General features: G+C 39.2%; 4 protein-coding genes across 5 annotated transcripts; 2 read left to right on the top strand and 2 right to left on the bottom strand.

The window, feature by feature from the left end:
- Positions 1-3,208, bottom strand: LOC147311751 (tubulin alpha chain). Its single transcript, XM_086265897.1, has 4 exons — positions 3,074-3,208; positions 1,624-1,846; positions 1,193-1,341; positions 1-1,087 (listed from the first exon to the last, which is right to left on the bottom strand). The coding sequence occupies exons 1-4, from the start codon at positions 3,074-3,076 to the stop codon at positions 110-112; spliced, it is 1,353 nt and encodes a 450-aa protein (XP_086122023.1). The 5' UTR covers positions 3,077-3,208; the 3' UTR covers positions 1-109.
- Positions 3,209-4,976: 1,768 nt separating this feature from the next.
- On the bottom strand, positions 4,977-6,720 carry LOC147311752 (tubulin alpha chain-like). The gene is made up of 3 exons (XM_086266197.1): positions 6,465-6,720; positions 6,072-6,220; positions 4,977-5,966 (listed from the first exon to the last, which is right to left on the bottom strand). Exons 1-3 carry the CDS (start codon positions 6,718-6,720, stop codon positions 4,992-4,994), a joined length of 1,380 nt encoding a protein of 459 aa, XP_086122323.1. The 3' UTR covers positions 4,977-4,991.
- Positions 6,721-10,501: 3,781 nt separating this feature from the next.
- On the top strand, positions 10,502-15,849 carry LOC147311753 (tubulin alpha chain-like). Its single transcript, XM_086267449.1, has 4 exons — positions 10,502-10,639; positions 14,022-14,244; positions 14,345-14,493; positions 14,612-15,849. The coding sequence occupies exons 1-4, from the start codon at positions 10,637-10,639 to the stop codon at positions 15,584-15,586; spliced, it is 1,350 nt and encodes a 449-aa protein (XP_086123575.1). The 5' UTR covers positions 10,502-10,636; the 3' UTR covers positions 15,587-15,849.
- Positions 15,850-15,930: 81 nt separating this feature from the next.
- On the top strand, positions 15,931-25,898 carry LOC147311754 (tubulin alpha chain-like). 2 transcript variants are annotated; one of them, XM_086267447.1, is made up of 4 exons: positions 15,931-16,266; positions 24,124-24,346; positions 24,446-24,594; positions 24,687-25,898. In XM_086267447.1, the coding sequence occupies exons 1-4, from the start codon at positions 16,264-16,266 to the stop codon at positions 25,653-25,655; spliced, it is 1,344 nt and encodes a 447-aa protein (XP_086123573.1). In that variant the 5' UTR covers positions 15,931-16,263; the 3' UTR covers positions 25,656-25,898. The 2 variants fall into 2 exon arrangements, with proteins under 2 accessions (XP_086123573.1, XP_086123572.1); XM_086267446.1 differs by lacking the exon at positions 15,931-16,266 and having other exon boundaries at positions 24,097-24,346.
- Positions 25,899-26,313: the final 415 nt, after the last annotated feature.

Here is a 26,313-nt window from a genome sequence, read left to right on the forward strand (position 1 = left end):
CTTTTATGAGAACTTTTATTGACAATACTGACGAATCACCACATGTGTGGATTTTGGTGGGAATGTGTTACTTTCACAACATTTGGAATGCGTGATGATGTTTGATTCTTCAGTACTCTTCTCCCTCTTCATCCTCCTCTCCCACGCTGTCAGTGCCCACCTCTTCATAATCCTTCTCCAGAGCAGCCATATCTTCTCTGGCCTCTGAGAACTCTCCTTCCTCCATGCCCTCCCCAACATACCAGTGAACAAAGGCTCTCTTGGCATACATCAGGTCAAACTTGTGGTCCAGTCGGGCCCAGGCCTCAGCGATGGCTGTGGTGTTGCTTAGCATGCAGACAGCCCTCTGCACCTTGGCCAGGTCTCCACCAGGAACCACAGTTGGAGGCTGGTAGTTGATACCCACCTTGAAGCCAGTGGGGCACCAGTCCACAAACTGGATGGTGCGTTTGGTCTTGATGGCTGCGATAGCAGAGTTGACATCTTTGGGCACCACATCACCACGATACAGCAGACAGCAGGCCATGTATTTACCATGACGAGGATCACACTTCACCATTTGATTAGCTGGTTCAAAGCAGGCATTGGTGATGTCAGCTACTGACAGCTGCTCATGGTAGGCTTTCTCAGCAGAGATGACAGGGGCATAGGTGGCCAGAGGGAAGTGGATACGGGGGTAGGGCACCAAGTTGGTCTGGAACTCTGTCAGGTCAACATTCAGAGCTCCATCGAAACGAAGTGAGGCTGTAATTGAGGACACAATCTGGCCAATCAGCCTGTTAAGGTTGGTGTAGGTGGGTCTTTCAATGTCAAGGTTCCTGCGGCAGATGTCATAGATGGCCTCATTGTCCACCATGAAGGCACAGTCAGAGTGCTCCAGGGTGGTGTGGGTGGTCAGGATTGAGTTGTACGGCTCCACCACTGCCGTGGAAACCTGGGGGGCTGGGTAAACAGCAAATTCGAGTTTTGATTTTTTCCCATAATCAACAGAGAGCCTCTCCATCAGGAGGGAGGTGAAACCAGAGCCAGTGCCTCCACCAAAAGAGTGGAAGATGAGAAATCCCTGCAGGCCAGTGCACTGATCAGCCTGAAAATGTATTAGTTCATTATTATTAAAACCCTTAAGTCATTTAGTTGAGCAAAATGTTTAATACACTCCAAATCTATAGCTTTGACACTGTCAACGTCTCACCAGTTTACGTGTCCTGTCCAGGACCAGATCTATGATCTCTTTGCCGATGGTGTAGTGGCCACGGGCATAGTTGTTGGCAGCATCCTCCTTTCCTGTAATCAGCTGCTCAGGGTGGAAAAGCTGACGGTAGGTTCCTGTACGCACCTCATCTGCAAGAAACAGAAAAAAAAAAAAAAAAAAAAAAAAACAACGTTAGGAGTGCACGAGCTAGTGTCCTGTATTCTTGCATCAAATTAAGAGGAGTCCCTTTATTTTGCAGACAGTGACAGTTTAGAAATAATAACAAAAACAAAACACAATGACAATTTGCAAGAAAATGAAATTTAACCCAAACATCTGGAGTCATTTTTGTTTGTTTACATCCATCTTATCAGTTTTCAGATTAGCCATGACAATATATGCAAGTACTTGTTTATTTGCACGTTACTGACCTATGACAGTTGGTTCCAGGTCAACAAAGATTGCTCTGGGGACATGCTTTCCTGCCCCAGTCTCACTGAAGAAGGTGTTGAAGGAGTCATCACCTCCCCCGAGAGTTTTGTCAGAGGGCATCTGTCCATCTGGCTGGATCCCATGTTCCAGGCAGTACAGCTCCCAGCATGCATTGCCCATCTGGGCTCCAGCTTGGCCAACGTGCATAGAAATACACTCACGCTGGGGGAGGGGGAAAAAAAATTAGACAAAGCAAGTTTATGTACACATGAACTGCCTGACACCAGTTATCATATTTTGAACTAGCTATGACTGCTGAAAGGCACAGCAATATCTGGGGCACTTATTTAATGAGTACTAATGGGGGTGGGTGGGCAGGGGGACTTATAGGAGTGTATACTGTTAGAGATCCTTAGTCTACCCCCCATTAATTTACAAGACAATGTTCAATTTGTGAAAAGGAAATACCTCAGTAAGGAGAGAAAGCTTGCTTACTGAAAAGTGTATCAGAACACTAATGTTTAAGCTTTCAGTGGTGCATATAATACAAGCAACGCAGTGTCTGAACTCTGGGTTTTTAACAGTTGAATGGACAGGATATACAGTTAATAACTGCAAGCTCCTCATTTGCCTAAAAGATAGTTTTATAACTTGGGGGAGGGAAAAAAGGCCACATACAATCCTGTATGGCAAACAGGAAGGTCATGCATCAAGAAGAAAACCTTACCCCCCACCTCTTAATCCTGAATCTCCTCCCTTTCCTCATCCCTCCCCATTTTGTGTCTCCCCTCCCCTATCCTGTCCGGCTCCATAGCGCCGTGTAACGGGAAGGGATGACTGTCTCACCCTCTCTTTCTCTCCACATCCTTCAACCCTAAAATTCTTAACAGCTGCAAAATGGCAGCGAACTAACTCTCACTTGTAGGCCAGACCACTCCTCTTTTTCCCTGTTCATTTTAATCCATCCCCCACTGCCACGATTACCCTGCTCACTACTTTGTAGTTGTGAAAACAGTATCCTGTGCTTGTTTAGGAACTAAAGACTTTATATATTTTCTCTTTTTATACTAAAAGCTCTGCATTGAGGTTTGAAAAGGACAACAGTTCAACTCATTGTCTGATCTGACCTAGATTTCCCAAGAGTACAAAAATGACTTCTCCTTTAGTCAAATGCAAGTACACTAGTGCATTGTTCTCACCGAATTCTCAGACAAGCCCTAAAAAAAAAAAAAAAAAAAAAAAAAAAAAAATTCTGTATAAATTTAGCTCAAAAGTATGATCACTTAATATAATCTGATTTTAAGTAAACTCCCACACAACACTGAAGACTTGAAGCATTTAAAAAAAAAAAAGCCTGGATATTTAACCCATGCAACAGAAACAAAGGAGTAAGGAGGGGAGAGAGAATGAAAATTTCAAGGCTACGTCATCAGCCAGACAGTTACTCACCATTTTGTCTGCTTGTCCTTCGACCGACGTTGAGGATTCAGACACAAGGCAGAAGTGCAGAAAAAAGGGAGACTCGGAGTTTATATAGAGAAGGATGTGGAGGGGGCAGGCAGGAAATGACAGCAGGCAGCTGCATAGCTCATTTGTGGGAGGGAACAGCAGTTGGGGGGGGAAGAGGGAAGTCCCCAATACGTATTTTAATGGTATATCTCCTTACATTTATCTACACAAGATCATTATGAAAAACATTTTTTTCCTCACTGTTATATACACCTCACTCCCCTTCTGACTTTCCTGTGTTCTCTTTCCTTTCCCCCGTTTGTTTTCTCTGCATGTCACGTCTCTGTCTGTGTGTGTAGCAGGTGTGGCTCGTTACGTTTCCCAGATCCTCTGTAATCATTGTGCACACCTTTGATCCCATCAGTCCACTAACCAGCAGTCTGTCTGTTGACTATCTATAAGAGTCATTCGCTGTCAGAGCTTTCTAGTAGATATAGTATCCCACATATTTTGTTCTAGTTTAGTTTAGCTTTCTTCACTAATTACTTCTTTGTTTTGTTCTAACTCATATCTCTTTTCTCTGGATCTGTCCACTCATCTAAGCCAGAAAAGCTTCCCTCAACAGCTCTCCTTCAGACACCATCACCAGCCTGTCTACATTCTTTGCTGCTGCTTCTTCTTCTTTTTTTTTTTTTTTTTTTTTTTTTTAAAGACAATTTTCCACCTACTTCTTTTTCTCAGTGTGCTTGTGTCTGTTTGCAATGGCACCATTTAGAGTTTCAAAATTAGTTAGATTTTTTTTTAACACATAACTTAAATGAGCTGATTATATTGCAGCATGCAAATACTCCACCCCCACACATTTCTTAACATACATATACACTATAACAAAATCAGTAGACAAGGAGATTGATAATGCTACTTTATGCAGTCATCTGCACCCACACACACACACAAAGACTTGTCTGTGTTGAACCACTAAATAAATAATCATGCGAGATTACTCTAGCAAAATGGAAAGACTGACATGTTTATTTGGGTTATTATATGTAAAAGGAAAATGCTTTAATGGTAACAAAAAAAGTGATGATAAGTAAACATTCATACAAACAATCAAGTAAGATAATCCAAAGTTCATCAAATATAATAATATGGAACACAAAGAAACTTCAGTGTGGTGATTACAATAATGTATCACAGATTGTGAAAAGATTAAAAAAGAGAGTTTCCAAGAAATGTAGAGCTCAGTTTTAATGCAGCTTTTCAGCCACTCTGTTTGAATCATAGTGCAGTGATTCATACAAAATGGAACTGGAATTCTATTGTTGCTGCAGGCTATGGTCTGAGTATGAGCTACACAAGCAACACCAGCCAGAGTCCGTCGTTTTTTTTTTTTTTTCTCTTGCGTTCATTCTCAGAGTCACAGCTGAATGGTTTAAAGAAATTGACATAGGAGCCCTTTCATAGCTTGCATTCCTCATGGGAGAGGATAGTGGGGGGAGGTGCAAGAGAGAGAGAGAGAGAGAGAGCGTGTTTAAAGCAGGCAGAAACCAGAGAAAGAAACTATCTTAAAACACCAAAAGCACATTGTACTCTTTTGCTATGAATATAAACACTTTTTTAAATGGCACTGTGATAAGAGAAATGTAAAAACGTTTTTGAAATGTTTACATGTTCAACTAAGGTTTTAGATTTGGTTTGATTTGTAAATTTGCCATGGTACTCAGCACACAGTGAAAGATATGTTATTTTGGTCTGTTTTTGTGAAATATGGAGTATTAAAATTGTTCACAATTTGGTCACACAAATTGTAACATTGTTAGTGTAGTCATATTTCTGATACATTTATTTTCACTTCAAAAAAAGCAAAAAGCCACATTTTGAAAACCAGAAGAAAAAAATTTACTCTGGATTAAAATCAGTACTCTTCTCCCTCTTCATCCTCCCCCACATAGTCAGCACCCACCTCTTCATAATCCTTCTCCAGAGCAGCCATATCTTCTCTGGCCTCTGAGAACTCTCCTTCCTCCATGCCCTCCCCAACATACCAGTGAACAAAGGCTCTCTTGGCATACATCAGGTCAAACTTGTGGTCCAGTCGGGCCCAGGCCTCAGCGATGGCTGTGGTGTTGCTTAGCATGCAGACAGCCCTCTGCACCTTGGCCAGGTCTCCACCAGGAACCACAGTTGGAGGCTGGTAGTTGATACCCACCTTGAAGCCAGTGGGGCACCAGTCCACAAACTGGATGGTGCGTTTGGTCTTGATGGCTGCGATAGCAGAGTTGACATCTTTGGGCACCACATCACCACGATACAGCAGACAGCAGGCCATGTATTTACCATGACGAGGATCACACTTCACCATTTGATTAGCTGGTTCAAAACAGGTGGTGGTGATGTCAGCTACTGACAGCTGCTCGTGGTAGGCTTTCTCAGCAGAGATGACAGGGGCATAGGTGGCCAGAGGGAAGTGGATACGGGGGTAGGGCACCAAGTTGGTCTGGAACTCTGTCAGGTCAACATTCAGAGCTCCATCGAAACGAAGTGAGGCTGTAATTGAGGACACAATCTGGCCAATCAGCCTGTTAAGGTTGGTGTAGGTGGGTCTTTCAATGTCAAGGTTCCTGCGGCAGATGTCATAGATGGCCTCATTGTCCACCATAAAGGCACAGTCGGAGTGCTGCAGGGTGGTGTGGGTGGTCAGGATGGAGTTGTACGGCTCCACCACTGCCGTGGAAACCTGGGGGGCTGGGTAAACAGCAAATTCGAGTTTTGATTTTTTCCCATAATCAACAGAGAGCCTCTCCATCAGGAGGGAGGTGAAACCAGAGCCAGTGCCTCCACCAAAAGAGTGGAAGATGAGAAATCCCTGCAGGCCAGTGCACTGATCAGCCTGAAAATGTATTAGTTCATTATTATTAAAACCCTTAAGTCATTTAGTTGAGCAAAATGTTTAATACACTCCAAATCTATAGCTTTGACACTGTCAAAGTCTCACCAGTTTACGTGTCCTGTCCAGGACCAGATCTATGATCTCTTTGCCGATGGTGTAGTGGCCACGGGCATAGTTGTTGGCAGCGTCCTCCTTTCCTGTAATCAGCTGCTCAGGGTGGAAAAGCTGACGATAGGTTCCTGCACGCACCTCATCTGTACAACAAAACATTGATAGATATTTACTGGATGAGAAATCAAAACATTTACTATTTCTACTTTGGTACAAGAAACCTTTTTGAGGAATAAGAATATGATGGTGTTGTTTAATGAATTGAAATTCTACAAATAGAAATGCAAAAAAACAGTAAACAAATATATAGCTCTGTTTAAAAACATCAATATAGAACATTAAAAACTATCTAGCCTATGTAAAATATCAAATAATACTGGTGCTGACCTATGACAGTTGGTTCCAGGTCAACATAGATTGCTCTGGGAACGTGCTTTCCTGCTCGTGTCTCACTGAAGAATGTGCTGAAGGAGTCATCGCCTCCTCCGACAATTTTGTCCGTGGGCATCTGTCCGTCTGGCTGGATCCCATGTTCCAGGCAGTACAGTTCCCAGCATGCATTACCAATCTGAGCCCCAGCTTGGCCCACATGAATTGAGATACATTCACGCTGCAGAGAGTGAAACTGCTTTACTTCCCACATGTCTACATGAGTGTTATGAAACAAATTATCAAACCCAATTTAAGCTATCATATAGTACACTTATTGTTGGCTTCAGATAAAAAAAACAACAACAAGGTTAAGCAAGATTAGGAAACAGATTGTCATGACAATTCAGCTTAATCCTGAAGAATATTCAATGTCTCACAGCTATTCAGAATATAGTAGCATGTTCTTACAATAAGTTTTACACTAGCTAATCATATCTTACCATACTTTTTCTCTTCAAAGTGTCCAAGTATCGGTAACAGGATGTCGTTCCCGAGGCAGCTGTGATACTCTGCTTTATATACCTGTGGCTTAAGGTGTATAGTGATTTGATATGAACTGTAATCAGACCTACTGATGAGACCAAGATAATATCATATACTTGACAGACAATGCAAAAGGAGGTCAACACCCTATTCATTGTGTTAGTCTTTGAGTGGATTGTACAGGTGTGTATGTTTCACAAAGCAGAAGGAAACTCCAGATGAGGGGAAGGTAACCTATAGTTTCAGCTGGCAATTATCATTGTAGTGTTTGCAGTGGCAGCTTATGCGATTTAGCATTTTTTAAAATAAAATAAAAAAAACATTATGCTTTGAAATTGTTTTTTTTATATTAATATAAATATTCAGTCAGAGATAAACACAAAGACTGAGAAAATGCTCCTGTCAAAACCTGTGAAGTTTATTTTACTGAATATGAAGTATGGTGCAAATAACTGTTTTTTCACTATTACTGACTTTCCATTGCCATATTGGCAAGTTATAATATCACAGTTTTGATTTTCATGTTTTAAACCACTAACATTATAATGGACAAATATCTTTTTCTGTCTTTACTATTTGCTTTGACTAGCGTCCCAACATTTATAGGATCTGGGCTTGTGAGGCTAATTTGTTGTTTTTATAACTTATTAAAATTTATGTTGATTGCTGAAAGAGTTCTTTCTAAATAAAGTATGCATGATACATGCTCCTATGTTCTTGCTGATTCTTCAACAAGGTGCTAACATAACTTACTGTTCTAGTTGTTTCACTGTATGGATAACAAACATCAGTCAACATATACTGTATATTGTTCAGTTCTGTGATATGTTAAACAAGTTAAACCACTTTCTGGAGCCGCAGGTGCCCACAGTAAGAGCTGAACGCAAAACACATGGAAGTGTTGATTCATTACTTTCAGTGTTTTGTAATAAAACATTAAAGCAACCTGTGGTTGTATTATTCACAAATTCTACATAGAATTGAATAATTATTCTCAGGAGAGAAACTGACAATATTTTTAAAAAGTTAAATAGTTACTAATGTACTAAATGCACTTAGTGGAAGGTCTCTGCACTTTCATATAAACCATGCTGTGTAATTATTTTTTGTCTTGAAAATAATTGTAATAACTATTAACCTGAAGTAAGAGTGATACCGTAGTCTAAACTGCACTATTCATTTTGAGCTCAGTTCCCCTCCTGAGGGAGTGAGACTCACTTACCAAAGGAGTAAATGACGTTTTTGTCATATTCTTTTATATCAATCACACAACAAAGCTCTTTTGTGTTAACAATGCTCAGTGCTATATCATATTAAACTCTATTGTACTATATGCTATGTGTTTTAATGTCTTTTAGACACAATGGTATAGTTTATATAATTTTATAATTAAAGCAGTCTTACATTACATTTTAGTACAGTAAAACATATTGAATGTAAAAAATTCTGAGCATTTAATGCTATTCCTCCACAAGCAGGGATTTCACTGGAAAAACACACATCCTGTTATGTGATTTGTCATCAAGGGTGTTGTATAAAGCTGTGACCCACTTCTATTATTTGAGAGTATAGTTCTCCAATGTCATATAATTAGTTTTTAGACTAGTGGGTCATAACAGTGTTAGGGCTGGGAAAAAATGAGATGACCTTTGCGACCTAGAACAAAGCAGAATGACAGAAAAGGATTTAAATAATTTCTATGTTTCTGTGAGGTCTTTATATGTGTAAAAAACAAAGTAAAAGTCAGCATAAATTAACTGTATACTGATTCCTTAGAAGATTACAGTATAATTTAAAAAGGAAAACAAGCATAGCATTAGTGGTATAAAGCTAAAAAATAAATAAATAAATCATTGGGCATGAATAGCTTATTGTGTAACATTATACTACAGGATATTTCTAACTAACTCGGCAGGTCATTCTTAAAGTTAATACATTTTGGGATCAGTTACATTTCAATTTAGTTGTGTTTACATATCGCCAAATCATAACAATAGTTTCCTCTAGGAACTTATATTGTAAGGTAAAGACCCTACAATAATATAGAAAAAACAACAACAACAATGAAACAACCCCCTATGAGTAAGCACTTAGCAAAATTGGAAAGGAAAAACTCTCTTTTAACAGGAAAGGACCTCTGGCAGAACCAGGTTCAGAGAGGAGGGCCAGAGGACAGCCATTGGGGGTGAGACAAAGAAAAGCACAATCCAAAGACATGCCACTCATGGAGTTAGGTGAATTGGTGATTCCAAATTGCTCATAGGTGCAACTGGTTCTCAGCCTCTGTTAGTTAGCCCTGTGGCAGACTGGCAACCTGTCCAAGGTCTGCCTTGGTAGCCGCAATAGCACCCCCTTACCCTACAAGGACAAGTGGAAGTATCACTTCCAAAATCTTGCCATATACTAACAAAGGTAGCAGAATTTTAAGCATAGTTTTAAAGATAAAATACATTTTGTGAACATTTGACCTAATCTGACTTTGCAAAGGCAGTTCAAACAAACTTAATCTTGCCATTCCCTATATGCACATATCTTGCCAAAACAAACAATGGCAGTAAGAATAGGTCTATATTACACTTTGACCTTCAGATCACTTTATTGACACTGAAGACAAGGTAAAAGTTCAAACTTGTAATCATAGTTACTAAGTTATAAAACTTTTTGTCAGTTTTTGATCAGTAAATCATTAAGTTGACCTTGAGGGCCTTGGTGGATGTAAGCCACATTTTAATGGGTGGATATCATCAACTCCCTCTAAACCAGGGGTGTCAAACTCCAGGCCTTGAGGGCCAGTGTCCTGCAGGTTTTAGATAAGACCCCAGGTGAACACATCTGAATCAAATGATTAGTTCATTACCAACTCGAGGCCTGGAGTTCGACACCTGTGCTCTAAACCCTGACACATTTTAATCAGAATTCATTCAAAACCTTTCAAGCTATCGTCTTTTCAAACAAGATGACATGGAGATGCTACCAAAAACATGACCTCCTTGACAGAGGTAATGAAAAAATTGCAGGTTCCAATACGGGAGAGGGAAAAACAAAGACTACATGACATCGGTTGTCACACATTTACTTACTCAGTGGGCCATAATGAAACTACTACGACCTCTAGCTTTCAAAATGTTGAATGACAGCATGACTGCACATCTCCACCCATTTTCAGGCATTTTTAGAGCTAATAATGTACAGTATTTTCTGCTGATGGTGCTGTAACCAAAAATAATCCAACAAGGTCTTGTAACAACAACAACAACAACAACAAAAATGACTCGCTGACAACATGAACTTTTATGGCCACCTTTTTTCAAAAACAGTACAAATAGTTAGCGTCTTCACTTCTACTACATAAAGGATCAAGTTCAGGGTTTTCTTCCGTTTCTCGCGCATCTTGCTCAGAGTTATATATATATTCAGCTATGTCCGTGCTACATCACCCTGCACATTCCAAACGCGCGTCCACGTCAGAGACAAGTGGGAGTGGCTTGCAGCCTAATATACCGTAACAGCTCCGCGCCCACCTGACATTACTTACTCACTCGGACCACATTGACGGCCGTTGTGAGAGGTTACACATAACCTGAAGCCAGCTACAACTCGTGTTTTTTTTTTTCTTTGACGGGCCAATCTACTAACAATCAACCATGGTAAGCATAACTCTGTCAGTAGTCAGTAGACTGTAAAAATATTTCCTCTCCAAAGTTTAGTAAAGGTTTATCATCTATGAAATATTTCCTAAGCAGGTGCATTTCCACAGTATGCGCCAGCGAATCTATATGATCCAGATTTAAAGTGGGTGATGCAGGGATTCTTGTTACTGCTCCCCGTGTGGCCTCCTGCAGCAGAAATAGATTTTTAGCTCAATGATTGGCAGTAAAGCTGAGCTGACTGCTGTCCTGGATAAGCAGTGGTGATGATTAGACACTTTCACCTCACCAGAGAGAAGCTATACAAAGCAGATTTAACTCAGATAAAAACGGGGGGGATTTGTTGTATTAACAGTCTAGTGGTTTTCAAATTAGGGAACTGTTTGGTTCTTTCAAATAGCTTTGAGAATACGAATAAATAAAAATACTTCTTTGCTATTAAGGCGTGCGTTGATTACAACCATAGCCCGTTTGCAAGTGTGGCATGTCTCATATCTATCATCAAGTCCAAAGTAAGTCTCAGTGTGTAGTTCTGCAGAGCAGGAAATATTTTCCTATTTGTCATGTTAAACAAACAATGGCATAGATTAAATTCATGGCCTATTTTCTACTTTTTCAAAATTAAAAATTTAAAATATCATTTTTTAAAAATAGAAATCACCTGTTCATAATCAAATGAAACAAACCTTTCCCACCTGAGATGGATATGATCTTGGACCCTCAATTATTAGCTCTGATGTGTGATTACTGTGTTATGTTGAATTTTTAGTGGCATATTTCACTGTCAGGAAATTCAGCTAACACACACATACCTGACCTTTTACCTCTGTTTGCTCTGTGTAGTGTAAACACAGCTTGTTAGCACTGTCAGTACTGCTTAAACCAAATGGTATCACTGTGTACACTACAGTATACCCAGCTTGATTAAATTGACCTAATGCATAACATTTAGTTCCTGTATAGCAACTGTAGGATTCTTTTGTTTCTTTAGTGTATATATAACACTAAAGAAACAAATTAATACATCTACACAGACAGAGCACTTTACATAAATTCACAAACTTTACCTTTCCTTAAGCAATATATATTCCATAATCAGGCTAAGTATTACACTTAACGACAAGTTCAGGCACACCTAAACATGTTCTGGGAGTGCTAAGTTCAAAAGAGAGGCTTTCCTTTGATCCAAAATCTGCAGCGCAAATGTGCTGAAAGGTGACAGTTAAAACCGTGTTACGTGAATTGTTGATGGTGCCATCAACCTGCTTGGCTAGTATTGCATCCTCACCATGCAGCTTTTCAAATAGGTCAGCAACTTTGATTTATTTTAAAAATATCATAAGTTAGACATATTAATTATTTATCAGAATCCAATGTTGAACCATCCCCAGAAACATGCTTTGGTTTATATCAGGAGCAACATCCCAGGATGGTCTTGATGAGAAACAATTAACTAGAAACTATGAATATCCATTAAGTAGGTTTTAGGTTAGATAAAGCAGATTCTGGGGCAAGTGTGGTATTATACAGTGCATGTGGCTCAAAACTAATGAATGTCAGACTGGCAAAATGTGTCTTACATGTTGGACCTGACCAAGGTTTATATACAGGCAGAAGTACTGGCACAAAGAAATGCAACTAAATGGTAATAACCAAATGTTCAACCAACATTCAAATATACAAGATGACCATTTATATGGCATATCTCTTGGAGGACTCTAAAACAATATGAACAAAATACATGACATATAATTCATCTGTTGATTCTTGATCTCTTTTTTTCCAAACGTGTACTGTGAGAGTGGGCGTTAAGAAATCAATTTTCATGCTTCCTGACCTAAAAAATCTTTTACAAACTTATTATGTCTTTATATGTTCCTTTCTTACACTCCGTATGTGTCAAGCTTGCGACTAGTTATTTCCAACGCAGGCTTTTTAATCACTGACAAAACTGGAATGTCAAGTAAGTGTTGAGACACCTCAGAGATGTTTGTTTTTCTCTCGACACACCCTGACAGTCTGAATAAAAATTTAGTTTGACAGTTGGAGAGAGATTTATCTATGACAAAGCCCTAAATACCTACAACTTACTGTACTCGTTATACTTAAAGACATAAAAATATCTCAGCTTCCAAACAGCAAAATCATTCTAACACACACTTTCAACAGATAAGTTACAAAAGGTCTACTGTTTTGGGGACTAGCAGTCAGTGTTTACAGGAATAGCCAGCCCTCACAGCTAGGTGTCAGGTTAGCACGAGGAACCAAAAATAACTGTTCCACAAAGCTCTGCTAACCTAGAAGCCCAGGCAAGTATGAGGGTCATCACCGAGAAGTCCGCAAGAAAAATGGCTATGTGAATTATAAGACTTACAATAGTGAATATATCCAAATATATTTGCTTCAATAAATGAAATATGGTCTCTAGACCACTTACACCACCAATACCATACTCTGAGTCACCATCTGTTCACAGAGAAAGAGAAAATTGGGGACATGTAAAAATAGCTGCCTGACATAAACTAGTGTGGAAATGCAGCGTACCACATGTGACAAGTTGTTGAAATACAAACTGGGTAGACTTATTTTTCATGTATGCCCCAAACAAAGATGGTTAGGTCAGAGTTTACACAAAATTCCCAGCAAGAGGCTAGCATTCAGTTTAAAGTTTTATGAGCTGGATCTTGAAGTTCAAAGACTAGGTTTGTTCTCTGGCATTACTATTATTGGAAAACATAGCGTTAACATAAAAATGCGAGACATCATCCCAGTAACTCAAAAAATGAATATTTTCAACATTTAAACGGCATGTCAGACTAATAATCTCACTGGTAGAAAAATCAAATTTTACCACAAAGCAGTCTGTCTCTGTGTGATCTAATACCCAAGACATGTAAAGTGATACAGCAAAAAGCCTTCTTTTGTTCTCTGTATAATGAATAGTTAAACCATTTTTTAAATTTATTTTAGGCTTCACATGCATAAAAATACTGAGGAAAACACAGTGCAGGCTTTGATTGCCAGTGGACTGTTGATTTTTTTAAATTTAGGTCATGTTTAAAGTATAACAAATGCTTAGTTGCTCTCTGGACTCGGCTTCCATTCCAGCTCCTGACTGCTCATAGCAAATGCATGACATCCAGTGACAGCTGCAGCAAAAATGTGTTTTGCTTGTTAATCTTCTTTCTCTCGCATCTTTGCTTCCATCTAGTGGCTGAGTTTCCAGATTGGTTCCTTGAATTCTGACAGCAATTGTAAAATATAATTATGCCCAAATTTGTGGTATTTTAGTGTAATCTGTGTTTCCTTTTCTCCTGTATGTATATATGTGTGAATATATACACTGAATTTATGTTATCTTGCTCATTTTTCTGTCTTGCAGCGTGAATGCATCTCTGTCCATGTAGGCCAGGCTGGTGTCCAGATGGGGAACACCTGCTGGGAGCTCTACTGTCTAGAGCATGGAATCCAGCCAGACGGCCAGATGCCTAGTGACAAGCCCATCGGTGGCCATGATGATTCCTTTACCACCTTCTTCAGTGAAACTGGGGCTGGAAAGTATGTCCCCAGAGCAATCTTTGTTGACCTGGAGCCCACTGTCATAGGTAAGTAGGGCTCTGAATTTGACCTTAATTTAACTAATAAAAAGCACTTCCTATAATAGATGAATTTGTATTCTTAGCGCTTGCTCTTTTGATTTCCCAGATGAAGTTCGAACAGGAACATATCGTCAGCTCTTTCACCCTGAACAGCTGATCTCAGGAAAGGAGGATGCAGCTAACAACTATGCCCGTGGACACTACACCATTGGGCGAGAGATCATTGACTCTGTCCTTGACAGGATCCGTAAACTGGTAATTGATTAAAGGGAATCCCCATGTTTTAATTAATGTTGCCCTCAACTGCACAAAATCTGACATTCAAACCCCACTCTGCACAAATAGCAAACTTTGTGATATTTTCTCCACACAGGCAGATCAGTGCACTGGTCTTCAAGGATTCTTGGTCTTTCATTCCTTTGGTGGAGGCACTGGCTCTGGTTTCACCTCCCTGCTGATGGAGAGGCTCTCTGTTGACTTTGGCAAAAAATCAAAGCTTGAGTTTGCCATCTACCCAGCCCCCCAGGTTTCCACAGCAGTGGTGGAGCCTTACAACTCTATCCTGACCACCCACACCACCCTGGAGCACTCCGACTGTGCCTTCATGGTGGACAATGAGGCCATTTATGACATCTGCCGCAGAAACCTTGATATTGAACGTCCTTCCTACACCAATCTCAACCGCCTTATTAGCCAAATTGTCTCGTCTATTACAGCCTCACTTCGTTTCGATGGAGCTCTGAATGTTGACCTGACAGAGTTCCAGACCAACTTGGTGCCCTACCCTCGTATCCACTTCCCTCTGGCCACCTATGCTCCGGTCATCTCTGCTGAGAAAGCCTACCACGAGCAGCTGTCAGTGGCTGAGATAACCAATGCCTGCTTTGAACCAGCTAATCAAATGGTGAAGTGTGATCCTCGTCATGGTAAATACATGGCCTGCTGTCTGCTGTATCGTGGTGATGTGGTGCCCAAAGATGTCAATGTGGCCATTGCGGCAATCAAGACCAAACGCACCATCCAGTTTGTGGACTGGTGCCCCACTGGCTTCAAGGTGGGTATCAACTACCAGCCTCCAACTGTGGTTCCTGGTGGAGACCTGGCCAAGGTGCAGAGGGCTGTCTGCATGCTAAGCAACACCACAGCCATCGCTGAGGCCTGGGCCCGACTGGACCACAAGTTTGACCTGATGTACGCCAAGAGAGCCTTTGTTCACTGGTATGTTGGGGAGGGCATGGAGGAAGGAGAGTTCTCAGAGGCCAGAGAAGATATGGCTGCTCTGGAGAAGGATTATGAAGAGGTGGGGATTGATTCATTTGAAGAAGATGAGGAGGGAGAGGAATATTAAACAGGGTCAGCTGTAATTTACTGTTTTCAGGGGGAAATTAATCGTGGTAGTAGTTATTTATTGGAGGGGGGGGAGATAATATTTTGGATTTTAATCCAGAAATGTAACTTTTTATTTACACTTTAAAACAGAAAAGTCTACCTAAAATCTATATCTGTTTTGCCAATAGCTTTTATGTTTGTTAGGTTCTGTTAATATAATAAGTGAGTGAATCTTTATTTTTTGAACTATTGTGGCTCAATAAATCTCTCCCAAGATATAGATTCTTTTCTTTTTTTTAACCCAATGCATCTCAAGAAGTATTTTAGTGTGTGTGTGTGTGTGTGTGTGTGTGTGTGTGTGTGTGTGTGTTCTTGTAACCTGTTAAAATCAGCATGATACTGCCATCTATTGGAAGTTATTCACCTTTCAGGACACAAAGTTGTCTCGTCAATTGGGTAACTTCTCAGTTTCTTTGAAATACGAAACACATGATTGTTTAGACTTGTTGATTTCTTTAGAAAAGTGGGTGTGTTTTAGAATTTGCTGGGAGTTGTTTCCAGCCACAAATACCAGCTCCTCGATCTCCTGATATTACTCTGTCAAGCTGCAGTGACAGCCACTGTAACAAGTTACATAGAAGCTGAAACCAGTTGGGACTCGCTCTTCATTGAGGGCCAATCTACCAACAATCAACAATGGTAAGCATAATTCTGTCAGTAGACTGTGAAGAAATTTCTTCTTCAAACTTTAGAAAGGTTTATCTTCTATGAAATGTTTCCTTAGAGGTGCATTTCTGCAATATGTGTCAACGAATGTTCAGTAGATCTATTTAAATGCTCCAGATTTAAAGTGGGTGATGCAGGGATTCTTGCTACTGCTCCCCGTGTGGCCTCCTGCAGCAGAAATAGATTTTTAGCTCAATGACTGGCAGTCAAGCTGAGCTGACTGCTGTCCTGGATAAGCAGTTTTGATGATTAGACACTTTCAACTCATCAAGAGATGACCATTAAAATTACAATGGAGATTTAATGTAGATATTAAAGAAAGAAAGAAAATCTTTTTATTAGGTCTATAGTGTTTTTCAAATTTAAGGACATTTTTTGGTTCTTTCAAATAGCAATTAAGGATACTAATAAAAAATACAAACAAATCACTTTCATCTATGACCTGGTTACTTTCTATAACCAAAGTTTAAAACATTACAAAGATCACATGTTACTAATCAAATGGCACAAATACCTCCTACCTGAAAGAGACATGATCTTGTAGCCTATAATACTAATAACTAAAGAAATAAAAAGCTAATAATTGTTTGTTACAACGTGTGGTGATTAAAACCATAGCCTTTAAGTCAGTGTGGAATGTAAGTGTATCTTTTACATCTATCAACCTGCAGAACAGGAAACATTTTTCCTTTAAAATTCAAGTAGCCCTGTTAAACATGCAGGTATGTACAGCATTTGCAGATTAAATTAATGGCCTGGTTAATACATTTTTTTTAAAGTTTTAGAATTACTCTTAATAATCAAGCATGCTGAGACATGACCTTGCAGCTTCTACAAATGGCTGCTGATGCACTGCATTTTTAGTCACATATTTCACTGTCAGAAACTTCTGCTCATTTGTGCTGTTAAAATTGCATTATAAATTCATAAATATGCCATTCCTTGTGAAATATATTCGGTGTAAATATTGCACTGTGTTTAAAGAAAAGGTCACAGAGATACACAAAAATATGTTCTGAGAGTAAATTAAAAAGATTCCTTACATGCCAAGTGTGCTGAAAGGTAGTTAAAACTGTGTGCAACAGTAGTTCTAATCTGAAATGACATGAATCTTTGATGCCACCATCAACCTATAACCTTATATTTTGAAGGGTAGATTTTATCCAAAGAGTTATAGTGGGATGCAAAAGTTTGGGCAACCTTGTTAATAGTCATTTTCCTGTATAAATCGTTGGTTGTTACAATTTAAAAAAAAAAAAAGAAAGGGACAAACAGTGATATTTTTAAGAAACAAAATGAAGTTTATTGGATTTACAGAAAGTGTGCAATAATAGTTTAAACAAAATCAGGCAGTTGCATAAATTTGGGCACGACAACCAAAAAAAAAAAAAAAAAAAAAAAAAAATTAAATCAATATTTAGTAGATCCACGTTTTGCAGAAATTACAGCCTCCAAACGCTTCCTGTGGGTTCCAATGAGTGTCGGGATTGTGGTTGAAGGTATTTTGGACAATTCCTCTTTACAAAAATTCTCTAGTTCATTCAGGTTTGATGGCTTCCGAACATGGACAGCTCTCTTTAACTCACACCACAGATTTTTAATAATATTCAGATCTGGGGACTGAAATGGCCATTCCAGAATGTTGTATTTGTTCCTCTGCATGAATGCCTTAGTGCAGAGGTAGGGAACTCCAGGCCTCGAGAGCCGGTGTCCTGCAGGTTTTAGATGTGTCCTTGATCCAACACAGCTGATTTAAATGCTAAACTACCTCTTCAACATGTCTTGAAGTTCTACAGAGGCCTGGTAATGAACTAATCATCTGATTCAGGTGAGATCTAAAACCTGAAAGACAGACTCTCGAGGACCAATGTTCCATACCCCTTCCTTAGTGGATTTTGAGCAGTGTTTCTGGTCATTGTCTTGTTGAAAGGTTCAACCCCAGCGCAGTGTCAGCTTTGTCACAGATTCCTGGACGCTGGTCTCCAGAATCTGCTGATACTGAGTGGAATCCATGTGTCCCTCCCCTGACAAGATTCCCAGTCCCTGCACTGGCCACACAGCCCCACAGCACCTTATTCCAGAATGAAGCTGGCTTGTCCAAATGTGCTTTAGCATACCTCAAGCGGCTCTGTTTGTGCTGTGGGCGGAGAAAAGGCTTCCTCTGAATCACTCTCGCATACAGCATCTCCTTGTGTAAATTCCGCCGAATGGTTGAACGATGCACAGTGACTCCATCTGCTGCAAGATGATGTTGTAGGTCTTTGGTGCTGGTCTGTGGGTTGACTCTGACTGTTCTCACCATTCGTCGCTTCTGTCTATCCGAGATTATTCTTGGTCTGCCACTTTGAGCCTTAACTTGAACTGAGCCTGTGGTCTTCCATTTTCTCAATATATTCTTAACTGTGGAAACAGACAGCTTAAATCTCTGAGACAGCTTTCTGTATCCTTCCCCTAAACCATGAGGGTGAACAATCTTTGTCTTCAGGTCATTTGAGAGTTGTTTTGAGACCCCCATGTTGCTACTCTTCAGAGAAACTTAAACGAGGAGGGAAACTTACAATTGACCCCCTTAAATACTCTTTCTCATTATTGGATTCACCTGTGTATGTAGGTCAGGGTTCACTGAGCTTACCAAGCCAATTTGAGTGCCAATAATTAATGTACAGGTTTTGGAATCAATAAAATGACAACAGTGCCCAAATTTATGCACCTGCCTGATTTTGTTTGAACAATTATTGCACATTTTCTGTAAATCCAATACATTTAATTTCACTTCTCAAATATCACTGCGTGTGTCTCCTATATGATATATTTAACTGACATTTTTTTTATTGTAACAACCAACGATTTATACAGGAAAATAATGACTATTAACAAGGATGTCCAAACTTTTGCATCCCACTGTATAACAGGAGAAACATCCCCTGCATGGTCTGGATGAGAAACACTCAACATAAAACTGTGAATATCCACAAAGTAATGCATTTGATTCATGCTAAACTATATTAGTTACAAAGTTTAAACTCTTAGACTGTCGGTTGTGACTGCAAAGAGAATTGCTTGATTCATAGAATTGGAAAGCACAGATACAGTCAGGATAAGCATGATGGTCCTGACTACGGTTATTCTACATGCAAAACTATAGTGACCTAACGAAAAAGAAGTAAATGATTATTACAAAAGATTCAAATAACACTCAAACATACAAGATGTTGTCAAATGCATGTTAAGGTCAAAAACAACAAAACATTTGGCAGTGAATCATTATTTCTCATCTTCTCATATTTTAAATTCATTATGTACATCTTCCAGGTCTTACTGTGACAAGAAATAAGCAAGCCAACACTTCCTGAAGCGGAAGTTTACTGTTGACTTTATTTTGCTTGTTCTTCCTTGTAATCTGTTTCTGGTAGATTTGTGAGTATTCATTTCAACCTGCATTTTTCTGTTGCCAACAAAAACTGGAATATCAAGTCAGACATGTTTGTAGTTTTGTACACGCATGTTTGAAAATTAATTTTAAAAAAAAAACAGAGACAGTTAGAGAGGCATTTGTCTTTGACAATCCCTAAATAATAGTTAATTATCATACTTGCAGTTATCAAAATCTCTCAGTTTACAAATAGTAAAATCAAGGTAACACACACTTTTTACAGATTTGCTGCAAAGGTTTACCTGACAAGGACCACTGTTTTGATGATCAACAGTCGGTGTTTATTGGAACAGCAACCACTCACAGCTTGGTGATAGGTTAACATGAGAAACCTAAAATAAATACTACACAAAGCTTTGCTAACTGATAAATCTGCAAGGAAAATGACTACGTGACAAATGCAACAGTAAATATATGCAAGTATATTTTCTATAAAATCACTCTGATAACTTGGCTGATAAATGATACATAAATATTTTCTGTGCTAAAGTTCATAAAATGATACAAGTCCCTTTTCTTTAAACTTTGTTTTGACAGCTCAAGGTCATTATGTGTAAAAAATAATGTGTAGTCAACGCACCTAATGGTGACATAATGGTAAACCAAATAAACTGGAAGTCTAAAGGTCACAAGAAAAGGGGTTTTCAGTGATATACCGGATATGTTTCTAACCAATATTTTGCCAATACTATAGCAGGCAGGAATTTTTTAATTGTTATGGTCATGGTAACAAACAAAAAGCCAAATAGATTTTTAGAAAAACATCCAAAAAAATGTCTCATCTGGCACTGATGAACTCGTTTATTTCTTTTCATTACCATCATCATCCTGCATTTTTAAATCTAAACACACACACACACACACACACACACACACACACACACACACACACACACACACACACAAAACAGCAGTAACTTGCTTTACATTGTCTCTCCTGTCTTTTGGTAAGTATGCTGGAATCAAGAGAGTGGATAATAACAAGTCTTGTGTTGTATTTTTACTGTTAACTGTGAATGCTAGAGTCATTAAAACAGTAGCTTTTCAATAACACTACATATATGCATACTGTTATTGCAGTTCTTACTAACTTGAATCTCAAAGTAAGAGACTTCATTGTCTGAATAATACTTATGAAAAGTGTTTAGTTGATTTATCAGTTCATCAGCTAAATATTATTTCCTGGCTGCTATCAACTGTTGCATAAAAGAACCTGGTGCAGCTTTGCGATTTCAAATACAAATGTCATAGGGCTTATTAGGTCTATAGTCCCAAATATTTTCCAAAGGATATGCAAAGCAATTAGTGCTTTTCAATTAGAGGGCCTGGCAAAAGGACTTCTTAAATTTAAGTGGTGCAGAAACACAATGCACACAATGTCTGCTACTGTCATGTTTGTGGAGAACAAAAAAGAAAAAAGAAAACAACTACAGAATAGGAATTAATTTCCAGCCAAAGAAAATGTATACAACATTTGTTTAATTCAGTCAAGGAACTACCTTAGTCAGAGACACTGTGGGTATCATTTGTCACATTTTCAAACACATATACCGTCCTGGACTACACCTCCACTTTTTTTCTCCTTTCTGTTTTTTTTATGAATGCTTTGCATTTGCATACACCCAAAAAAGTCACTTGGATGAATGATGAAACATTTCACCCACTAAAAGCACTATGTTCAAACGAACACTGCCAATTTTCTGGTATTAAATATCTTCCTTTTTTGGTAGCAAAAAGATGTTTGTTGCAGAGTATAAACATACACAAGCAATTGGTTAACAAACATATAATGTGGATCTCTGTCTGTGCAAACATAAATGAACAGATATTGCTTCGCCTTTGAGCTACATGTGGTTTTAGGGATAGTCCAGAGGCAGGATTTCCCAAGATTTGTTATGCTATTGTTCATGTTTTGTCTTGGTATTTTTCATCATGTTATCTTTCATCATGAAAAATAGATCTGGAAAGAAATATTTTATTAAATAAAGAAATTGATTGAAAAAATGAAAATATTGGGCTACACTTTGTTAAATACAGTATTGATGTATGGACAGCTGCAAAAACAGAATAAAATAATTACATTTGTTAAAGGGTGCCTGGTGTTCCGATCATACTAAAATAGTTAAAATGGCATTTTTCTGTATGTACAACATAATATCCTGCTCATATTTTTGTAAAACAGTGAAAAGGTTAGTCTGTTACACATACATTGATTCTCTGTAGAAATTATGGCTGTGTGCAGTCTGAATTATATACATTTACAACAATGCCAGATCTGTAAAATGGGTTCTTCCACTGAGAGCTCCTATTCAAACTGATGACAGTGCTGGGTAGATGATTGAGGGGGGAAAATACAGTTTTCTGCTCAGTAAGACGAGACAAGACATCAAAATTATAAAATCAGAGAAGTGGAATTGAAAAACAACAAAAAAAAATATCCTATTGGCTTGATAATAACATTGCAGGTTTACCAGGTGGTATGTGTGTGTGTTCATAACCCAATTGACCCAAATACCTCTAGATGGCACTGCAATGCAGGCACTGGCGAAACAGTCAAAGCAAAGTCTGACGTCCAGCCACATGATTTAGAGTTATTATAGTTTATCCTGAGACAGACTTTAATATGTATCAGTCAGAAACTCCTTAACAAGAAAGAAATCTAAACAACAGTTGTTGAGATATTTCACTTAATAACAAGTCAGATTCTCATTGTGAGATTAAACGTAAAACACTCCGAGAATCACTTGTTTTCAAATTCCAAACAGCACTGAAAACTATCTTCTTTCCAGAAATGCAGTCTTGGACACAGCCATAGGCACCGCCTCTCTTCTTTTACTGCAAAAGGCTTCACCTCCTCATGGGCAAGGCTAATACTTAGGAGTCATTAGGGCCACAAAGCACCTTTCTCCTAAAGTCTCACCCTTATCAAGCTGGCTCAGACAGAGGTCCCCTGTAGCATAACTGAAGATGTACCCCTATCTTCCACTCAATCCATAAGGCTCTGGGGGCCACACATTCTGAAGACACTAAAGTGGTGGGTTACTGCAGGGATGCATCACATTTCCCTTTGGAGAATCAGGTCAAGTTTCTCAACAGATTGTCATATGGCGAACTGAGGTTTTGCTTCTTCTTTTTTAAATCTTCTGCATGGTTTGAGATTATTTATTTAGCACTCGCAGATCAATTAGACTTTATTTTGTCACCCATTGCTACATAGATACATAATTTCTTACAATCCTTGCAGTTCAACTTGTTGTCACGGTTCTGGGTCGGTTTGACCCAGCATTTTGAGTTTCTGATGTCTTGGTTTATTTTGGCACTATGGGCTGCCCTTTGATACGCTTGTGCTTTGATTGTTATTGGAATTCTAGATTTCTGTTTATCCGTGTTTAAGGATTTGTTGCCTCATGTATAGTTTGGGTTCCATGTGTTATTTTCTGTCTGCCTCTCAGTGTTGAGTCTGTGTGTGATGGTTTCTGGTTTCCTGTTTTACTTTGAAAGTTCATGTCTCATGTCAGTGCGTTCAGTTTTACCTCTCCCCTGTCTCGTTAGCCTGATTTCTCCCAGCTGTGTCTCCCTCCTGTTGCCCATTCCCTGATTACTCCCCTGTGTATATAAGCCCTGTGTTTTCCTGTGCTCCCTGTCATGTTGTACCTTCAACTTGTTATGTGTTCATGATTTCCAGTCCGCCAGCACCTCAGCTTAGAATTTTGTTTTGCTTTTGTGAGTCTTATTTTATGTAGAAGGTTGTCCAGCAATAAAGCTGCGTTTTCAGTTTAAATCTCGTCTCCAAAGAGTCCTGCGTTTTGGGTCCACCACTCCTGCCTGCCTGCCACACAGCCACCATGACTCTTGTTTACCATTACCTCAGTGTCATGTTACCTCATGTGGACTAAACAACAGCCACCTTTTTGTTTATTTTTATGTCATCCTGACCTTAAATTCCGGTAGATATTGTCTACATGATCCATGAGCTGTTAAAACAAAGTCTAAAAAAACACTGGTAGAAAGCAGTTTGGCTCTTTGTGGTGTACTAGCCAAGACATAAAAGAATAAACCCCAAAGCTTTATATTTTTTTCTCTAGCTTATGACAGATAAATAAAAATATATTTTGTGCAGAATAAGTGCAGAATTTGACTGCCATTGTTTGTTTGTTTTTGAGCTCCTGACTGATCTTTGCAGGTACATAAATAACATCTAGTGACAGCTGCCATTTTGCTTGTTTTTTTCTTTCTTAAATATCTCTTTGCTTCCATCTAGTGGCAAAATTTCCAAATTGCTTCCTAGAATTGTTCAGCATGTGTACAATGTCCAAATGTGGTATTTTGGTGTTTTCTTTTCATAAACATATACTGTTTTGTTTTGGGGCATGGGGGGATTGTTTTGTCTTTTGCAGCCCGAATGCATCTCCATTCATGTAGGCCAGGCTGGTGTTCAGATAGGAAACACCTGTTGGGAGCTTTACTGTCTAGAGCATGGAATCCAGCCAGATGGCCAAATGCCTAGTGACAAGCCTATAGGTGGCAACAATCATTGCTCTAGTGCTTTATTCAGTGAAACAGAGGCTGGGAAGTATGTCCCCAGAGCAATCTTTGTTGACCTGGAGCCCACTGTCATAGGTAAGTAGTGCTCTGAATCTGAGCTTAATTGAACTAAAAGCTTTTAACTAAAAACACTTCCTATAACAGACGAGTTTGTGTTCTCTTTTAATTTTCCAGATGAAGTTCGAACAGGAACATATCGTCAGCTATTTCACTCTAAACAGCTGATCTCAGGAAAGGAGGATGCAGCTAACAACTATGCCCGTGGACACTACACCATTGGGAGAGAGATCATTGACTCTGTCCTTGACAGGATCCGCAAACTGGTAGGCGAGTAGCCATTAGAGAGACAAGAACTTGCAATCAAGCCTAATCAACCACCAGTCTTAGTGTTTGTTTTTTTTCTCCATATCTACAGGCTGATCAGTGCAATGGTCTTCAAGGATTTTTGGTCTTTCACTCCTTTGGTGGAGGAACTGGATCTGGCTTCACCTCCCTGCTGATGGAGAGAATCTCTGTTGAGTTTCGCAAAAAGTCAAAGCTTCAACTGGCTGTTTCCCCTGCCCCTCATGTTTCCACAGCAGTGGTGGAACCTTACAATTCCATCCTGACTGCCCACACCACCCTGGAGAACTCTGACTGTGTGTTCATGGTGGACAATGAAGCCATTTATGACATTTATCGAAGAAACCTTAATATTGAACGTCCTTCCTACACCAACATCAACCGGCTTATTAGCCAAATAGTCTCATCCATTACAGCATCACTTCGTTTTGATGGAGCCCTGAATGTTGACCTGACAGACTTCCAAACCAACTTGGTGCCCTACCCTCGTATCCATTTTTCTCTGGCCGCCTACGCCCCGGTCATCTCTGCTGAGAAAGCCTACCATGAGCAGCTGTCTGTGGCTGAAATCTCCAATGAGTGCTTTGAACCCTCAAACCAGATGCTAAAATGTGATACTCGTCATGGTAAATACATGCTCTGTTGTCTGCTGTATCGTGGTAATGTGGTGTCCAGAGATATCAACTCTGCTATCAGTGCAATCAAGACCAAACGCACCATTCAGTTTGTGGATTGGTTGCCCACAAATTTCAAGATGGGCATCAACTACCAGCCTCCAACTGTGGTTCCTGGTGGAGACCTGGCCAAGGTGCAGAGGGCTGTCTGCATGCTAAGCAACACCACAGCCATCGCTGAGGCCTGGGCCCGACTGGACCACAAGTTTGACCTGATGTACGCCAAGAAAGCATTTGTTCACTGGTATGTTGGGGAGGGCATGGAGGAAGGAGAGTTCTTAGAGGCCAGAGAAGATATGGCTACTCTGGAGAAGGATTATGAAGAGGTGGCAGGTATCAATTCATTTGAAGATGATGATGAATATTAAAATGCATTATATCTTATTTGTTATTTTCTGGGATAAAACTAATATTGGTTATTTATTATTTGTAGAAGTGAGATTAAAACGTTAAATTCTAATCAATTTACTTTTATTTACTCTCGATACCTACAGACTCTGTAGGTTGTTTAGTTTGTAGCACTATGATAAAAAGTAAAATAAACTGTTTTGAACTGTTGTTGCTCAAAAAATTGCTTCCAAAATACAGTACTATATAAAATGCTTGAGTGATCTGTCATTTCTTTTTTTCTTTTTCAAGAAATCAAACTTTATATTAATGTTTTCAAATTATTCTCAAACTCAAATTTAAGTAAAATATTTACTCTTCAACACTGTAAGCAGGGATTAAAGTGGGAAGGTGTCACTTCATTTATTGAAGACTTTTGATCTTGATAGGCAAGCTAGTGTTTAATTAGTTAATTTTTCCTGTCCTGCAACCTGGCGATCCTTGCAGTGACAGCATGGAGATTCTCTCTCAATCATAACAAAATAATTACATGCCACAACCCGCTTATACATTCAACACTTTTGGCTGTATGAAAAAACGCAGTTTAGTCCAGGCATACTCTGATGGTGCAGTGTTAAGTTAAATCAAAGATAGCATATATCAAGTATTTTATATGTTATCAAGTATTTTACTTTAAGG

Source organism: Aulonocara sp. 'chitande type north' Nkhata Bay, linkage group LG16 (assembly GCF_057382095.1).
Source record: "Aulonocara sp. 'chitande type north' Nkhata Bay isolate Kocher_YH1m ecotype deep benthic linkage group LG16, A_spYH_male_GT1.1, whole genome shotgun sequence".
NCBI classification, from domain to species: Eukaryota; Metazoa; Chordata; class Actinopteri; order Cichliformes; family Cichlidae; genus Aulonocara; species Aulonocara sp. 'chitande type north' Nkhata Bay.

Excerpts from the sequence above, each read along its gene's own strand:
- LOC147311751 (XM_086265897.1), bottom strand. Across the intron at positions 1,342-1,623 it reads CCTGGAACCAACTGTCATAG|ATGAGGTGCGTACAGGAACC; the intron begins GTCAGTAACGTG and ends TGTTTCTTGCAG. Across the intron at positions 1,088-1,192 it reads TGGACAGGACACGTAAACTG|GCTGATCAGTGCACTGGCCT; the intron begins GTGAGACGTTGA and ends ATACATTTTCAG.
- LOC147311752 (XM_086266197.1), bottom strand. The coding sequence starts at position 6,720 with ATGTGGGAAGTAAAGCAGTTTCACTCTCTGCAGCGTGAATGTATCTCA. Across the intron at positions 6,221-6,464 it reads CCTGGAACCAACTGTCATAG|ATGAGGTGCGTGCAGGAACC; the intron begins GTCAGCACCAGT and ends TTTGTTGTACAG. Across the intron at positions 5,967-6,071 it reads TGGACAGGACACGTAAACTG|GCTGATCAGTGCACTGGCCT; the intron begins GTGAGACTTTGA and ends ATACATTTTCAG.
- LOC147311753 (XM_086267449.1), top strand. Across the intron at positions 14,245-14,344 it reads CCTGGAGCCCACTGTCATAG|ATGAAGTTCGAACAGGAACA; the intron begins GTAAGTAGGGCT and ends TTGATTTCCCAG. Across the intron at positions 14,494-14,611 it reads TTGACAGGATCCGTAAACTG|GCAGATCAGTGCACTGGTCT; the intron begins GTAATTGATTAA and ends TTCTCCACACAG.
- LOC147311754 (XM_086267446.1), top strand. The coding sequence starts at position 24,097 with ATGGGGGGATTGTTTTGTCTTTTGCAGCCCGAATGCATCTCCATTCAT. Across the intron at positions 24,347-24,445 it reads CCTGGAGCCCACTGTCATAG|ATGAAGTTCGAACAGGAACA; the intron begins GTAAGTAGTGCT and ends TTAATTTTCCAG. Across the intron at positions 24,595-24,686 it reads TTGACAGGATCCGCAAACTG|GCTGATCAGTGCAATGGTCT; the intron begins GTAGGCGAGTAG and ends CCATATCTACAG.